Source organism: Pyrus communis, chromosome 11, assembly GCF_041283825.1.
Source record: "Pyrus communis isolate YQ-2024b chromosome 11, ASM4128382v1, whole genome shotgun sequence".
Classification (NCBI taxonomy): Eukaryota; Viridiplantae; Streptophyta; class Magnoliopsida; order Rosales; family Rosaceae; genus Pyrus; species Pyrus communis.
In genome coordinates, this window is record NC_142575.1 from 28,610,658 (window position 1) to 28,627,869 (window position 17,212).

The 17,212-nt window shown below is 33.6% G+C and overlaps 1 protein-coding gene across 1 annotated transcript; it reads left to right on the forward strand.

The window, feature by feature from the left end:
• Nucleotides 1-1,673: 1,673 nt before the first annotated feature.
• LOC137742064 (uncharacterized) lies at nt 1,674-7,316 on the forward strand. Its single transcript, XM_068481809.2, has 8 exons — nt 1,674-1,933; nt 3,284-3,321; nt 4,646-4,711; nt 4,841-4,924; nt 5,005-5,039; nt 6,053-6,138; nt 6,881-6,946; nt 7,083-7,316. Exons 1-8 carry the CDS (start codon nt 1,867-1,869, stop codon nt 7,115-7,117), a joined length of 477 nt encoding a protein of 158 aa, XP_068337910.1. The 5' UTR covers nt 1,674-1,866; the 3' UTR covers nt 7,118-7,316.
• The last annotated feature ends 9,896 nt before the right edge of the window (nt 7,317-17,212 follow it).

Consider the following 17,212-nt stretch of genomic DNA (forward strand, 5'->3'; position numbering starts at 1 on the left):
CCAAACAATCGGATAAGAGAAAGGTGAAGATTCCATTTCCATGTATTCCTTGCCTTTTATAATGTTCTTACACCACCCAATTTTCCATGAACATTGACTAATGTGCATTTGGGGACCAATATGTAATTTTCTAGGAATAGCAACAAAAGAAAAAGAATATATATATATATATATATATATTTTTTTTTTTTCTGAAAGAATTGTTACACTAAAGAAGAAAAGAAACAATCTTTACAGTTACACAATGCAAAAGTGGTAAAAAGTAGTAAATATAGAAAGTGGAGAAAGATATTGGGAATTTGGATCGTATCCGGATTTTAATGTCTGGAGCCTAAGGATTAAGAAATCTGAGCTCTTAGTTTGTGTGAAAGAGAAATCGGATCCCTTGATTTGTGGGAGGCAAACCATTTGAATGAGTTAATTGATCATTAAGGGTACTTATTGGATCACTGCTTTGAGTTTTAATGTGACAGAAGGTAGAAAAAGGAAGTTGCTTTATTTACAATTACAAAAAAAGAATTTAGGCACATCTTATTGTTGAACTCAGTTTGAGTGGTCTGTATTGCTTGATTTTGAACTCCAGACAGTGAGATCCGTAGTGGATCTTTGTTTGGCAACTTTTGATGCATATGCACAATGTATTTACAAAGATGGAAGCTATTTTGGGCATTTGCGTTACGATTTTTGCGAGGTGAAACCCATAATTGTCATTAGCAAAATTCCATTCAATAATAAATATAAATGAGAATAAACTCAGTAGGATTTTAGCAAGTGAGAATATGGTTTTGGATTGTGTTTGCATAGTTCCATTTTTTTATGGTTTAAGAAAATTGTAGGTATCCACCCATCGTTCGATCTTGATACAATGGTGGACGATAAGGTACAACATCAAAGGCTAAATAATCATTTACTGTTAGATTAAGGTCGAATGATAGGAGATCATAATTTCCTTGGACCATGGGGTGTAAGAGAACAATACCGACAACTTGCATACCATTGTTAGTAAAAATCACGATACGATATTAACTAGTTTTCAATCTAAGTTGGTGACAAACACACAATTTTATAGTTGTTTGCCAAATGCGCAAACCACAAGAATCACAAAAACCACAAACTCATATTTGGATAATGATCGTCGCTCTAAGATCTTAGGTTAGGCAATAAGGTATTGTCACTGCAAGAAACTCTCATCGATAGAGTGAGTGAGTGAGTGATCACAACAACGAAGGCTCTCCTTGATAGAATGAATAACGACCACAAACAAGAAATGAAAATGGTTAGAAGATAACAAAAACATAAAATGGAACAGAGGGAAAAAACCAATACAGATTGCCACCGACCGCAAGGCCAAAGAGAAATGTTGGCAATGTGAGTTTTTCTCTTTGTTTTTTTCTCTAGCTACTTGGATAAAAAGTATTGGGTAATGCTAGGGAAACCAAAATTTAAACTAAATTTGCAAACCAAATGATATGTCACCAATAAGAAACAAGCACGTTAATCAACGGTTAAATAATAATCCAATCATCAACAATTACATCATTTGATTTACAAATTTAATTTAAAAAATTTGATCTTTATAGCATTATTCAAAAGTAGTTACTTGGATATAAAATTTCAGTAATATGGTTCAAAATTAGCAGCCCAAACTCCAAGTGTGTACTTTGACATGGATCAAGATGGTTAAATAGACGGAAAGTGAAAAATACACCCACGGAGAGACGGTAGGTTTCAAGTGCAAAGAGGCAAAACCCAAAAAGTTGCAGCAGCTGCCTGCAACAGCTATAAATACTCAGCCAAACCCTTTTCTCTAATCCCTACCTTTTCTTCTCTTTCTCTGTCTCCCTCTCTGCAACTTTAATTGAGAAAATGGGAAGAGGAAAGTTCAAGGGCAAGCCCACCGGCCACCGCCACTTCTCCACTCACGAAGAGATGGGTAAAAATCCTCCCTCTTTCTCTATCTCTCTCTCTTTACTTCAAATCTGGTTCGAACAATTTATATGTTTTTCTCTATATCTGTATATGTATATGTATATGTGTATTGATATGTGTATGGGCAGGGTCTCAGTTGTTTTCGACTCTGTTAGATCTAGATTGATTTTTCAACCTTTTAGGCATTTCTGATTGTGGAATTTTGGTTGCCAATCTGAAATTTTGTAAATTTTTCCATGAAAGTTTGTTCTTTGAAGAATATTTTGATAATTTCGGCATGTGGGTTCTATTTGTATTAATTCAGTAAGCATTTCTGGTTGTAAAATTTTAGCTAGTCTAAAAGCTCGTAATTTTTTCGTGAAAGTTAGATTTTTTGAAGAATATTTTGGTCATTTTCGCGTGTGGGTTCTTTTTGCGTAGTTCAGCTTAGGAGCAGTTAATTGGATAACCTATGTAAGAAAACAAAATGGAAAACTTGTCCAAAGTGGTTGCTTTTAGCTTTATTGGTAGTGGCTTGGCTTGAAGACTATTTTTGGTATGCGGGTTCTTTTTGTTTTCAACCGGCTTAATGTTCTGCAGTCTGGACCAGTAGATTGGATAACCGTCGTAAGAAATAGAAAATGATAACTTGCGCAAAGTTGTTGCTTCTAGCTTATTGGTAGTGATTTGCCTTGGAATTTGAAATATATTTGCTGGAGTATTTACTCGGGTCGGCTTGAAATTTGGGATGATTAGTTGGTTAAATGAATCAATGTAACCAAGCTTTATTAATTGCTAGTTGGGGACCTTGGGGTTGGTGCATGAATGATGAATCCCTTTTCAGATATATTCTCTGAAAACATTCTCAGTCAGATTTTCACTTCCCCGCTACTTTTACTTGAAAAACCCATGACTTTGTAGGGACACTTTGAAATTTGACGCTTTGAAATTTACAACAAATTAAAGAAAATATGAAGTTTAACTATTACTTGGGTTATAGTATATGTCAGACTAGGGAAGAATATTTCCCTCCACTATATTAATTCTACTCATGGTTTCTCTTGGACGGCTTTATTGGTTTATGTAAGGAAAAAAAATTAAGATTTTTTTTATGTCAGCAATTAAGATTTGTTGTTTATGATTGTTTAGTTGTATTATGAGTTTATCAGTTGTACTCCTGAAGACTGTATGAAGTTAACGGTTTGTGAGTTTGTATATTTGGGTGATGTTAGCAATATCAGTTTCACTTAAGCTCAGACATTTTTCTTCAAATTAGATGGATGATTGGTAAAGTTGTTTCAAATGCTTTTGAACTTTTATATCTGCTATGAGCTGACTCAGCTTGCCTTTGTGTCTATACTTCAAATGGTTGCAGTTGCCGGTAGCTCTGCTCGTCCACGTAGTTTTAAAAGGGTAATAATCTGTCCCTTCTCATTTTGTATTACACTTTTCCTATATGATTTAATTGAAGACACTGCACTTTTCATGCTGCCGTCATGATTCTCAATTTTAGAGGCGACAGTATCACTAGGCTTTTATAGTATTTTGTTTGAGCATGCATACATACACAGATGCATGTAAAGTGTATAGGTGCTCATTATGCTCATTATGGAGTTTGCATTGATGGGACTACATAGAATTGGAATGTTAAATTAATGCACCGAAGACATCTATATTAACTTAATGATGTTTCATATCCGTCATATTACCAAGGGAAAATTATTTTAGCAGAAGTCACAAAACCAAGAAGTTCTGTAACCCAAACTTTGTGGCTGATAGGAATCATATGAATCGTGGCTGAACCAACCATTGGCAATAAGAATGCATCTTTTGTTGATGCCTCTAAGCATTACATGTTTCAAAGGATGACCATGTGAAACAAAGTTTTCTTGCCCTGTAGGGCATGTCTCCTTTTGGCAGTTATGGGCAGGCTGCAGTGTTTAAGGGACTCTTGAAAACCCATCGACCCAAAACCCATAATAGATATGTCCCTAATATGAATCTCATATAAGTAAGGACGTATTCTGATTTTGGTCCCTGTAGAGCTCACATTTTCCCATAACACGCTGAGTTTGGCAAAGAAATTGACAAAATTATTTCATTGTCCTGAAGTTGCAACAATTAGTAAGCTACATGTCTAAATTTGAAAATTAAACTACTGGAACCAAAATGGAACTTCTCCCAAACTACGGGGACCAAAATCATATTTTTCCCGACAAATGAAAAAGAATTCTTAATATGAATTGCTTATTGAGTAGCATGTTATATTTTTCCTCCTTTTGGGGTTGAGCTCAAAACAGTCAATAAGTTCTCCTGATTTGCTCCTATTGTAGTCTGGCATTGGGAGTAGGACTTTGAGTCTTTGATCCAGTGAAACACACACGTTAAACTTAAAGTAAGAATGACATGGGCAGGCCATGAATGTTGGGCTATTAAGTGCTTAGTTTCCAAATATGAGATTACATTCCAAATATGGATATTAGCTATAAGCCTACAAATAACATGGGCACTGATAGTTTCATGTAGTAATTTTGCTCAATTACCAGTTTAAGAAAGAGAAATTTCTTGTGCCATTGATATCATTGTGTACAACGTATGTGAGCTATATAGTGGCTTTATTGATTATATCCACCCTGCCTTGTCTGTTACTATGTCCCCCTCTTTCTCTTGCATATGGATGAATTTAAGTTTTGTGCTGTTGCCGGGTATTAAAGGTTTATTTCTTTGATATCGTCAGGAAGAAGCCAAAGAGGAGGAAGTAGAGTCTGAAGAAGAATCAGAAGAAGAACAGGAAGAATCCGAAGTCAGTATGCTCATTATTTCTATTCCATTCTTCTTTATATTGAACTATTCTATTGTTAATTTGGAAGCATCTACGTTTCTTATTAATTCCTACATGTACCTTACTGCAATTTTGGCTATGTGTTAACAGAAACGGAAAGGCACTCAGGGAATCATTGAAATTGAGAATCCCAATCTAGTAAAACCAAAGAATGTGAAGGCTAAAAATGTCGACGTAAGTTGGTGAAGAGAATTTTTGTATATTTTCAGTATTAACTCATTATAGTAAATTTATTTTCTGTTATTGTTTTACAGATTGAGAAAACGACTGAACTCTCGAGGCGTGAAAGGTATGCAATGTTCCTTACCTCCTGTACATTCAATATCTATGGAACAAGTTCCGTGGCAAGTATCTGAGCAGTGTCTAAATTGTGAAACAAAATCTTGGTTCTTCATTGATGATTCTTCTATCCCATTTTTCTTCAGTTTTATTTTCACATATTTATAACTTGTTAATATCAAATATATGATTATTAATGCATCTTCCATGCGACTGTCAGTAGAGCATGAGGCTTTAATAGTGGCATCCAGTTTTATCTCTAAGCACCGGAATTATCCTACATTATCTAGGCTGACCTGGATTTTTTTTTTCTTCTCCTGTTTCTAGTTTTAGTTTTGATATCACACAGGCAAAAGAGACCACCGGAATTTGTTCAATGGATATGAAATCTGTTAAACTGTACCTCATATGAGGCTTTTGACTCTGTACCCTATGATGATATGACCTTAAAACATTTTTGTTTTGGTCAAGCCCTTAAAACATTTAACTCATCACTCTGTTTTTAGTGTTCTGAACCATAGGGAAGCGGAATTTTACACATAATTTATCAAAAATGAACTTTATAGGGGTAAATTATAATTTGTTTTTTAGATTATTTTCACCAGCTGGCAGCCACACTCTTGAATAAAACAATAGTTTTATCAAAAGTTATGTTTTGCTGAAAGGATTTAGGAAAATGGTGGATGAAATTGAATTTATTGAAATATGTTTGTCATGTTATGCTTATGCCCTGGCATTCTGTCTGTGATTCCGTGTATCTTTAGTCATAGGGGTACTGGATGTTATTCTCATAGTTTTATGCTTCCAAATAGTACTTTTGACGATTGAACCTCCTTGAGGTCACATAATTTTTAGTTGCAGTTTTCTATTTCGATATGATTGATTTGTGAAATCTCATGATCAATATTTTCAATTTCGTTGTCCATAGAGTCAAATATTTGTTCAATTTCGTTGTCCATAGAGTCAAATATTTGAGTGATCCAAGGCCAAGTATTGTGTCAACTTAATGTCCATCCCTTGCAGAGAGGAGATCGAGAAGCAAAAGGCTCATGAGCGGTACATGAGGTTGCAGGAACAGGGAAAAACGGAACAAGCCAAAAAGGATTTAGGTAATGTGGGAAATTGACAAATTCCAGCTTTGTATTTGGCAGTTGATTTACTTATATTAGGCACGTAATGATATGTTAGCTGAAATTTCTTAATTCGCGTACACATAACATGGGTTCCGATATTTTTGCTTGAAAAGTCATTTTTTATCTTGTAATTATGTCTCCTTGCTGATATGTCACTCCAGTAACTAGTGGCTAAAACTAGATGTATGCTTTGCCCAAAGTTGAGTGACAATTAGTTGTACGGAAGAATCATAGAATGTCCAGGCCATCCATGGTTCTTCCTGGATAGATTTTTCAACTTAGGTGGTGACTTTTTGTGTACTCCAACCTATGAAAGTTCTGTTTCTGGAACTTTGCAAGTGATTTGGAATTTTGTCTTCAGTCACCTGCATACTTACAGTGTCGTTTGGTTGTGCCGAATATCGATGTGATCATGTATCCCTGCATGGTTCTAAATGCTTTTGGTTAATATAAAGATGCAGCTCATAAAATTGCTCCACTGTACCCACTATCATATTGTGTTTTCCATATTTGCTTTCCTTTATGGCTTTCTGGCATCAAGTTCCAGGATATAGGAATAATTTCTCAATGCGTTTGTTACCCTTGTTATGTGCGTCTCTGTATCGCTTAACAATATGGTCTGTGACCCTGTATATCTCTATCTGAGTCGGTAGTTTATTTTCCTGTGCATCGCCTCTATTGCCATTGTTTCATTCTTTAATTTAAGTTGTTCTTGCAGAACGCTTAGCCATGATTCGCCAACAGAGGGCTGAGGCCGCTAAGAAGCGAGAGGAGGAAAAGGCTGGTGTGTACCCTGATTCATCATTATTTTTTTTGTTCCCATTTGTGATACTCCTCTGCCTTTCATGTTTTATTTGTTCAAAATCTTAATAATCCTTCTTCTTTTTCTCCTTACTCAAAATGGTCTATGATCATTTCAGCTAAAGAGCAGAAAAAAGGCGAGGGACGCAAGTGAAATAAAGTTATGGAGATGCCCAGTAATTGAATTCGGCTGCTTTCCATTTAACGTTTGACCTTTTTATCTGTATTATCTGTAGCCCAAGCAGACTCAAATTAAATTACCAAAGTTTTCGCAATCTTATTTTACATTACTAGTGTATTTATGAAGTGTATGGAAATTGTTCGTATTTTATTGGAAACAAGGTTTGGGGAAAGTACCATTTTGGTCATCTAAACTTAACATCGTCTAGGGATGGCAATTCTAACCGTTAAATTCGATAACCGTGGATAACCGTCCGAATGGATTGGATTTGGATATGAAAATTCAAGTATGGTATGGATATGGGGAAAATTCGTGAAGTTTATTCAGTTATGGTTTTGGATATGGTTATAGGGATCTTTAATCCGTATCCGTCTCTGTATCCGACCTAAATATTTTATATATACATATTTATATATATATTTGATATATAATATAATTTTATTCAATTTACCAAACTCTCTCTATACTAATTCATTATGCATGCATCAAACCCTATATTATCTTTATTATGCACGATACATGTGGCATACCAACAATCTCATCAATTCAATACTCTTATTGTTATACTCAACTAAATTAATTCATTGAATCATTTTATATATCAATTATCAAATGTTATAAGTTTATCAGATTCATCTCTTCAAGAGTCTCATTGTCAAGAAATTGATGCGTGTTATCATGAACAACTTCAAATATATTGTTATGTTTTTTCTAAGGGAATTGTTATTGGCACTTCAAAATTCTTATTCTACACTCCAAACTTTCTATATTTAGAAAGAAAAATACACTTGTGAGGAGTGCAGAATGAGATTTTTGGAGTGCAATAACACTTTCCTAATTGGATGTTGCTATTTAATGAAGGAATTAGTATCTACTAAAATTTATAATGTGTCAATTTGATGAATATAATTTTTTTTTTTTTTTTTTGATGAAGATGGATATAACCGATAACCGATTGAAAATCCGTTACCTAGTGGATATGGTTATGGATAATCTCTAATGGTTAATTTGCGGTTCTAAATATGGTTAATTTTCGTGGTTATTGGGATGAATAAAGTATTTTCGTCCCCAAACTGAACTGTTGCCATCCCATGGTCGCTGTATACAGGTTTCGGTTACGTTGAGTTGAGCACACGGTAATCCTTTGTGAGTTTCTTGTTCAACTCACTCCACTGTATCTTTTGCCTTGCAGAATTTGTCGGTGAGTGAGTTGTTCGAACGAACTTTGCCGTTTCAGGTACCTAATGCTTCTGTAGTACTCTCTTTCTCTCTCTCTCTCTCTCTCTCTCTCTCTCTCTCTCTCTCTCTCTCTCCCTCTCTAGACCCTCCTACCTTGTAACCAAATTTTCAACCTTTAGTGATTCTATTCTAAACAAATACAAGAACAAAGAATCTCTGAGGCTTAGGATAAGGGAGATAAATGGAAAACATAGAAGTCGTGGCCGGCGGGTTTTCGACAGGCAAACATCCTGAATTGACAAAAAGCAGGCAAACGTATGCGTATCTGTCGATGGTCTTTGGTTTGAGGTTATGGAACGTGAAAGAATCTGGTCTTAAACCACTGTTTAAGCAAATTACAGAAGGAAGAAGGAAGATACTTAAATGTCTGATTTGGTTTATTTTGGCATCATTTGGGCGGCTGCATGATCCACAAACCTTTTAAAAGCATAATCTTTATGAATGATGAATCTCTCAATTTTACAATGTGTTTGTGCTTTGCTTTTGTCCAAGCTCAAGGTTTCTGCAATCAACTTGTAGCTTTCGCTTTTGCATAGAAAGTGAATTTGAAAGCAAATGCTTGTGTGTTGTTTCTTTGATCGAAGGGACGGATTCAAACTTAAAACCTCTTCCAAGATTAAGAAGATAGATACTATTGGATCAAAAGCGAGCAATTCCTTATTTTTTTTTTTTTTTTTGGGTTGTATTATAATAGTCTTCAACTCACTAAGGGCATCGACTCCAGCACTAGAGATCCCGTATTTGACTCCCACATGCCGATGTTGCATCTTTTTTCTGGTTTTTTGATGATTCTGGCTCTTTGCAAAATAAAGATAAAACTAAGTACAATAGAAGTTTTCTTCCCACGACAACCCTTGCAAAGCAGAGAGTCACGTTGGTTAAGAGTTGCCCTTTTTTCTTTTTTTTTTTTTTTTTTTTTAATTCTGGCGAAGAATAACCGTGGACATGCCAAGTGATGTGGAACGTTGACTGGCTATTGTTTGTACTTTTGCTAGAATCCAACATATGCGTAAGGATTGAACAGTTATGCTTAATTTATTAAATATTTATATGTAGTTAATAAAAGTTTCTCATGGACAACTCGTAAACCCAAATTTGATGACATAATTAGATATTAAATATTGGAATGGCTGGGCTGCTGCTCGGCAGCCTAAGAAAGAAAGAGAGAACAACAGAGGAATTCGAGTCTTCATTTCGTATGTGGTTTTAAATTAAAAGTAATTGCAAGTGACGGATTGTTATGGTTGTTAAGGTTTTCATTTTCAATTTATTACGTCCGAGTTTAATTTTTCTTTCTTTTTTAGATTTTTAGCTAAAATAGCCATTGAGATTGATACAATTTCTTACTTTGGTTTCTAAAATTATTCACTGTCAATTATTTTGGTTGTTATGTGAAAAATCTCTTTTTAAGTTGAAGAAACCACGAGATCAAGTGGGGTGGTTAATTTGACAAAAATACATTTGTTGAAGATTTTTCATAGAACGACCAAAATGATTTACGGTGGATAACCTCAAGGACTACTTCTATTGATTTTCAATCTCAATAACCAAAATGAAAAATTATGTCAATTTCAGGACATTTTGGCTAAAAATTGTCTCTTTAGTGTTGTTAAAATAGAAATATTTCTTGTAGTTAAAAAAAAGAAAGGTAATCAAACTATTGATTAATCATAATTTTTAATTCATTCTTTGACTCTTGGCTAATTGTAAGAGCTTAGGAGCTGAAGTGGTTTGGATTAAAAAGAACGTATTGAAAACTTAAAAGTTTAGAGACATGACTTTAGTTGAGTATAACTGGTGGGTAATCTCATCTTCTTCGCTCTTTTTTTGGTCAAAAACTAATCTCATCTTTATAAAAGGGGATTGTTTCTTTGAAGATGATATGAACCACATGTTTACTTACAGGGTAATACTAAAAAAAAAAAAAAAGAAATTTAGTGTGCCGGGAATAGGGTCCAAAACACTAGATGTCATAATACAATAGGTTGAATTTTGTTTTTTTTTTCAAGTTTTGAACTAGTTGTATTATGACACTTCGTGTTTTGGTTTGTGTTCCCGGCACACTGAAAAACCTCCTAATATTAGGGAGACCATCTATTAAAGCATATTTTGTAAATCATATGACGTGGTTCTTGATGATTGAATTATTACTTAAATGTTGATTAACATGTTTATTTTCTATCAATGCACATCAAATACAAATGTAGTCAAAAAATTAATCTACATAGCATTACTCTTACTTATATAAAATGAGTATTGGTATTTTTCCGATTCTTAACTTCACTCTTTTAACAAATTTTATATTTACCAAAACATGGATATTATAACTATTTTTATTACTAACATACATGTATTATAAAGTGTGAATTCCACATTAATGACATATTTTAGAATCATATGATTGTTGAGTGTTTTGTGCTTATCATAATACAGGTGTTTAGAATCATTTCATGGTATTGTCATACGCATTCGTTCTCACCTCCATACCAAGTAAACATGTCCTCAACTCTAAACTTTTCTTATGTTTACTAATACATATAGAATTAGAGAAAATGCGGGTTTCTCCTTGAAATATATAAATGAATACCTGAAAATTGAGATTAAGATTAACTTAGGAATAAATTGATCTGAATACATTTCCTTACTTCTCATATTCATAAATTCTCCAATTCACATCTCCTTACATTCACATTAAGTAAACATATCATAAAATTCATAATTTAATACCCAAAATTAAGAAAACGATTTCTGAACGCTTTTTTTCTTCTATTTTTGTTTCTTAACTTTTTTTTTTTTTTTTTCATTAGTCACTCTAAAAGCCAGAAAAAAAAAAAAAAAAAAAGAAAAAAGAGGTAATGAGCCCACCTCAACTCAATCCTTGTTATTTTGGGATTTAGAAGAGAATGGACCACATGACAAAAGCTGCACTTTCCCTCTATAAATATGTAATTTACAACTCTGATAACGTGTTTACGTATTCGTAATCGGAATAAAAATGTGGAATTGAATTTCGATTACGGAGTACTCTAGTGTTTACTAAACATGGAGGAATCAAAAAAGTTGTGGGGACCAGAAAAATTTTGGAATTCAATTCCCTGTATTGGTGGAATTAGATTTCCTAGATATAGGTGGTAATCCAACTCCTGCTTGTTTGGGCAATCGGAATGACACTTTTGTTCCCTTTATGCCCTCACTTACTTTTTTTTATTTCCAAGACTATTCTTTATAAACCCATTAAACTATATAAAATATTTGATTTGGGACAAGGGCATTTTAGTAATCATACTGGTTTATATCCCGATTCTACTGAATTGGTAAACAGCTTTATGGAATTCTATTCCAATTCCAGAACATTTAAGTAAACAGCTTCAATAAGAATCCGATTTTGACTTCTCCTCATTCCAACTCCTCCTCAATTCAATTTCTTTTATTTTCATTACCGTTACGTAAACGCGCCATGAATGTGAGGAATATTCTTTTGGCATTTTGAACCACTCTTATGGCACCAGTAGACTGTAACAAAGTATGATTCTCTTCTTTTTTTTTTTCTTTTTTTTTTCCTCCTCATTTTTTTTCCTCCTTCTTCTTCTTCTTCTTCTTCTTCTTTCCCCTTCTATTTGAACGGTTATAGTTAAATCACGTTAAATTTTTATATTATTTTTTTTAGAAAGACAAAATGGAGAGTGTGAGAGGAATGGAGAGAAGGAAATGAAAATAAGAGGAGAAAGAATCCAAGTTCGACCGTGACATAATGTTTTTTGTCTAAAACAATGACGTGGACAAAAATAACATATAGTTTATTTCATTGTTAAGAGACAACCGTAGCAGTTTCAAGAAGGCCTTATATAGGACAGTTACACTGTTACGGTTACACTCCGTACCACCAAAATAAAGGCATACTTAGTTTTTGTCCACATATCATTGTTTCATTAGCATATTACCTTGAACGGTTATAGTTAAATCACGTTAAATTTTTATATTATTTTTTTTAGAGAGACAAAATGGAGAGTATGAGAGGAATAGAGAGAAGGAAATGAAAATAAGAGGAGAAAGAATCCAAGTTCGACCGTGACATAATGTTTTTTGTCTAAAACAATGACGTGGACAAAAATAACATATAGTTTATTTCATTGTTAAGAGACAACCGTAGCAGTTTCAAGAAGGCCTTATATAGGACAGTTACACTGTTACGGTTACACTCCGTACCACCAAAATAAAGGCATACTTAGTTTTTGTCCACATATCATTGTTTCATTAGCATATTACCTTGAGGTCTGAAGAAAGTTGCTAAGATTTTTCTAATCCTCCATTCTCGAAAGGAAGAACGTAAAATTCTATTTCCTTTCCACAAGGATCAGGAGATTAGATATAGCTGTAAAAAAATATTGCAATATAACAATGTACCTGCACCATTTAAGTCGTCTCCCCCATCTCTCACATATTTCTGCTTATCACAATAGAAATAAGTTGCAATGAGGATAACGATTTCTGATTTCAAAACACACATTTCTGAGCTCTGACCAAAATAAAAAAATTAACACACTGACTGAAAAGCCAAACGGCGGCTTCGAGAAGAGGATGACACAGAGGAGAAAGAAGCACGATAAAAACGTTTTTGTTCTTAATTTTCTGTTGTGTGTGTGTGTGTGTGTGTGTGTGTGTGTGTGTGTGTGTGTGTCAGTGCGTGTAGGTTTATTGTTTAGGTCAACAATTCTACATATTGTTTATTTTGTAAATGAGTTTCTTGGAAGTGGGTTTTATTGGTCACCAAAGTATTCATGATTTATCGTTTTTGTTTCAAAACAAAATTAATTAAAGAAAAGATAATTAGTGATTATTTAATGCCATGTGGGATTGATTAAGGGGTGAATCTACGAGAAAGGATCCTCTTCGGATTCCTTCCATTTGAGCCAATTGAGCACAAAATATGAGCTCTTGAAATTTTATCAAACAGTTAAAGTTATTATAACTTTTAATGAGACTCCTTGTTTTTAGCTGTTTGATTAATTTTTCGTGCTCAGTTGGCTCAGGTGGAAGGGATCCGGAGAGGATCCATTTCCCGAATATACATATACCTAATGCCACCCCCAAAAGGTACTCCATCATTTTAAGGACGTGATATTCACACTCATTCTACTTTTTACACATTTTTATTAATATTTGACCATTGATCTTTTCTGGATTTAGTAATATCATGCATTCGATATCATTTGATATAACAACATCATTTGTTTTATAAAAATGTCATTATCACATGAATTGATGTCCCTTTTTTTTGGCATGTGGATATGAAACCATAATGCAATATTGTGGTGCTGGTGGTGGTAGAAGCGGTCAATTTTGTACATAGTACACGAGAGAAAATTAATAGTTATGCTCTTATGTTGGAAACAGTCGTACTCTGAAATTACGTAAAATTACTTGTTCTAATTGCACTATTAGAAATCATCGTATTACATACATGTGAAATGCATTTGTATATGAGATAACCTTACATGTGTCCAATTGATTATTGTTCTAGTCATAGTTTTTTGGGGTTTTTGAAATTTAATCCTTTAAGAAGATTAAAATTAAAAAAAAAAAAAACCTGGTGTTAGATTGAATATTGATTTTAGTCCCTAATGTGTCCTTAATTCAAAATAATTAATGTGCATTTTATTTAATGTCTCCCATTAAATATTTAAATTTATTAATACACAAATTTTAATTTATTTTTTGACCAAAAAAGATTTTTTTAATTTATTAATTTTATTTAACATTCTTCAAACTTGAAAAACTCAATTAATGTACCTAAATGTTAGTACCAAAATATATAATATTGAACTAATATATTTAAATGTTAGTACTGAAATGTATGTACCTAAATATATGCACCAAAATGTATTAATATTAAATTAATGTACCTAAATCTGTGTACCGAAATGTATGCACCAAAATGATAGTACCGAAAATGTATTATATTGAATTAATGTACTTAAATGTTTGTATCGAAATGCATATACCCAAATGTGTGTACCTAAATGTATGCACTGAAATGTATTATAATGAATTTAATATACCTAAATGAAGAAGATAAAGTACATCGAAATATATTATATAACAAAAATTAGTTTATCTAAATGTTCACAACAAAATATATTACGATGAATGAAATGAAAATAAAAATTATAATGAAATAAAATTAATACATTAAAAATTAGAAAGAAAATGATAAATAATTAAAACATCAAAATATAATTAATAAATGAGGTCATTAATGTATCAAGGGACTAAAATTAGATTTTGATCTTACTCATGGTTTTAATCAAAACGTCATCTTTGCCAAGGATTAAAATGAAGTTTTCTATAGTTTTTTTTTTTCTGTTTGGTTAGAAGATCTCCTAGGTTTTATTTAATTAACAAGATTCAAAACGATGAACATTTGCAATAAGTTGATGAATAGTTGCAACTATTCATATTACGGGAATATTTTGTTTACTACTCTCAAGTAATGGTGATATTCATCACCCAATTTATTAAAGGTAGAAAAATTTGAATTTCAAAATCTGTGTAGTTAATAGACACAAATCTCACAAACTCATCAAATGGTAATAAATATGATGGTGAACATTAATATAATGAGTGTTTGTTCAACAACTCTCTTACAATTTATAGAAAAAATAAAATGCAAAATAAAAGTTATCTATTTTCTATCTAAGTGAGAGTCACGACCTAGGCGGATGCCTATGAGTCATTTCTTAATTTTCAAACGCCTAAGAAATGCTAGGTGGAAGTTTTTAAAACAGTGCTTGAGAGTGCTAAGCAAAAATACACTATTCATATCATGGAAGTGTATCTTTGTTGGCAGACGAGACTATTTTTACGAAGGAAAATAAATTATTAAGATATTTTTCGGGGATCTTTATTGGCACATTAGTATTCTCATTTTGTACTCTAAATTTTTTATATTTAAAAAGAAAAATAGACTTATAAAGAATGCATGATAAGATTTTTAGAATGTCAATGACATTTACTATTTTTCTAGCTCATCCTGAAAAACATCTTCATAAATACAATTGTTTTTCTTAAAAAAAAATATATATATATATGTCACATCCCGGCCCGGGGCGGATCACTTCCCGGGCCCACTCCACCACCGTAGCACGATATTGTCCGTTTTGGGCTTACCATTCCCTCACGGTTTTGTTTTTGGGAACTCACGAGCAACTTCCCAGTGGGTCACCACTCCTGGAAGTGCTCAAGCCCCCTTCTCGCTTAACTTCGGAGTTCCTACGAAACCCGAAGCCAGTGAGCTCCCAAAAGGCCTCGTGCTAGGTAGGGATGAGAATATACATTTAAGGATCACTCCCCTGGGCGATGTGGGATGTCACAATCCACCCCCCTTAGGGGCCCGACGTCCTCGTCGGCACATACGCGATCAGGGTTAGGCTCTGATACCAATGATCACTTCCCGGGCCCACTCCACCACCGTAGCACGATATTGTCCGCTTTGGGCTTACCATTCCCTCACGGTTTTGTTTTTGGGAACTCACGAGCAACTTCCCAGTGGGTCACCCATCCTGGAAGTGCTCAAGCCCCCTTCTCGCTTAACTTCGGAGTTCTACGGAACCCGAAGCCAGTGAGCTCCCAAAAGGCCTCGTACTAGGTAGGGATGAGAATATACATTTAAGGATCACTCCCCTGGGCGATGTGGGATGTCACATATATATATATATATTATTAGCAATCAAAATGAGTTACTATGCATTATTTCTTCTTTGTAATTTTTTTTAATCATAAAAGAGTGCATAATGAATTTTTGAAATAATAACTCCTAAAAAGCATTATCGTTAAAAACAAACAAAATAAAGCAAGTAGTTATTTACTATAGTAGTGGAAAGGTATTGATCTCTCTTACATGACGGCGTGAGTTCAAACTTTGTCGGTGGCTAATCTAACAAAATCTATCGTTTAACCCAAAAAAAAAAAGAAAAAAAAAGGAGGAATGACATATATCTCCTCTTTTTGTTGGGAAACTAAAAAATATATTCCTTGGATCCCAAGATATTCGCATCACAATGTCACACCCCGACTCGCGAATAAAGATTATTCACGAGTTAGGGTGTGAGCCATATCTTAGCTATAAAAATAAATTTTACAACCAAGATATGGTGGAAAATAAAATAAAATTATAACAATTACACCATACATCAACAAAATCTTACATTCAAAATTTTAAAATATGCAACGAAATAACTATAGTGCACAAATTAATTCACAGCAAAAACTACTAACAAAATAATAATTAGATTGTAACAATTCTTTCAAATGCATGAAATATATGCAGATGAGATGGATGAATGTACTCACTCCCTTCTAATCTCGTCAACACATACCTAAGGCACCCAAGCCTGCATGTCCCATACCATGCTTATACTACTTGGCTTCGGATACGTTAGAGTATGAGTTAACTCCCGTTCATCCCTTAAACCCAATTTTTATAATTAAACTCTCAGTTTCCACTTTATTATATAGGCATTTCCCCCGACGCCCAATTGTATATTCAAGTCCTTCCCCCAATGCCTAACATATACAAGATTTCATTATTTTTATAATCAACCAATTGTATACTCAAGCCCTGCACCCTACGCCTGACATATACAAGGTTCAATATTTTATATTCAAAGCAAACTTCAGCCCTTGAATATCCTCACAACTCAAACACTTTACAAAACTCAACACAATTGAACTCTCTTTCTTGCTTTGCATGAATGTTTATGTATGTGCCATGTAACAAGGATATCAATAATCACATGCTCTATAACATCAGCAACACTAATTAAACTGTTA

Excerpts from the sequence above, each read along its gene's own strand:
- LOC137742064 (XM_068481809.2), top strand. The coding sequence starts at position 1,867 with ATGGGAAGAGGAAAGTTCAAGGGCAAGCCCACCGGCCACCGCCACTTC. Across the intron at positions 3,322-4,645 it reads GTCCACGTAGTTTTAAAAGG|GAAGAAGCCAAAGAGGAGGA; the intron begins GTAATAATCTGT and ends TGATATCGTCAG. Across the intron at positions 5,040-6,052 it reads GAACTCTCGAGGCGTGAAAG|AGAGGAGATCGAGAAGCAAA; the intron begins GTATGCAATGTT and ends CATCCCTTGCAG.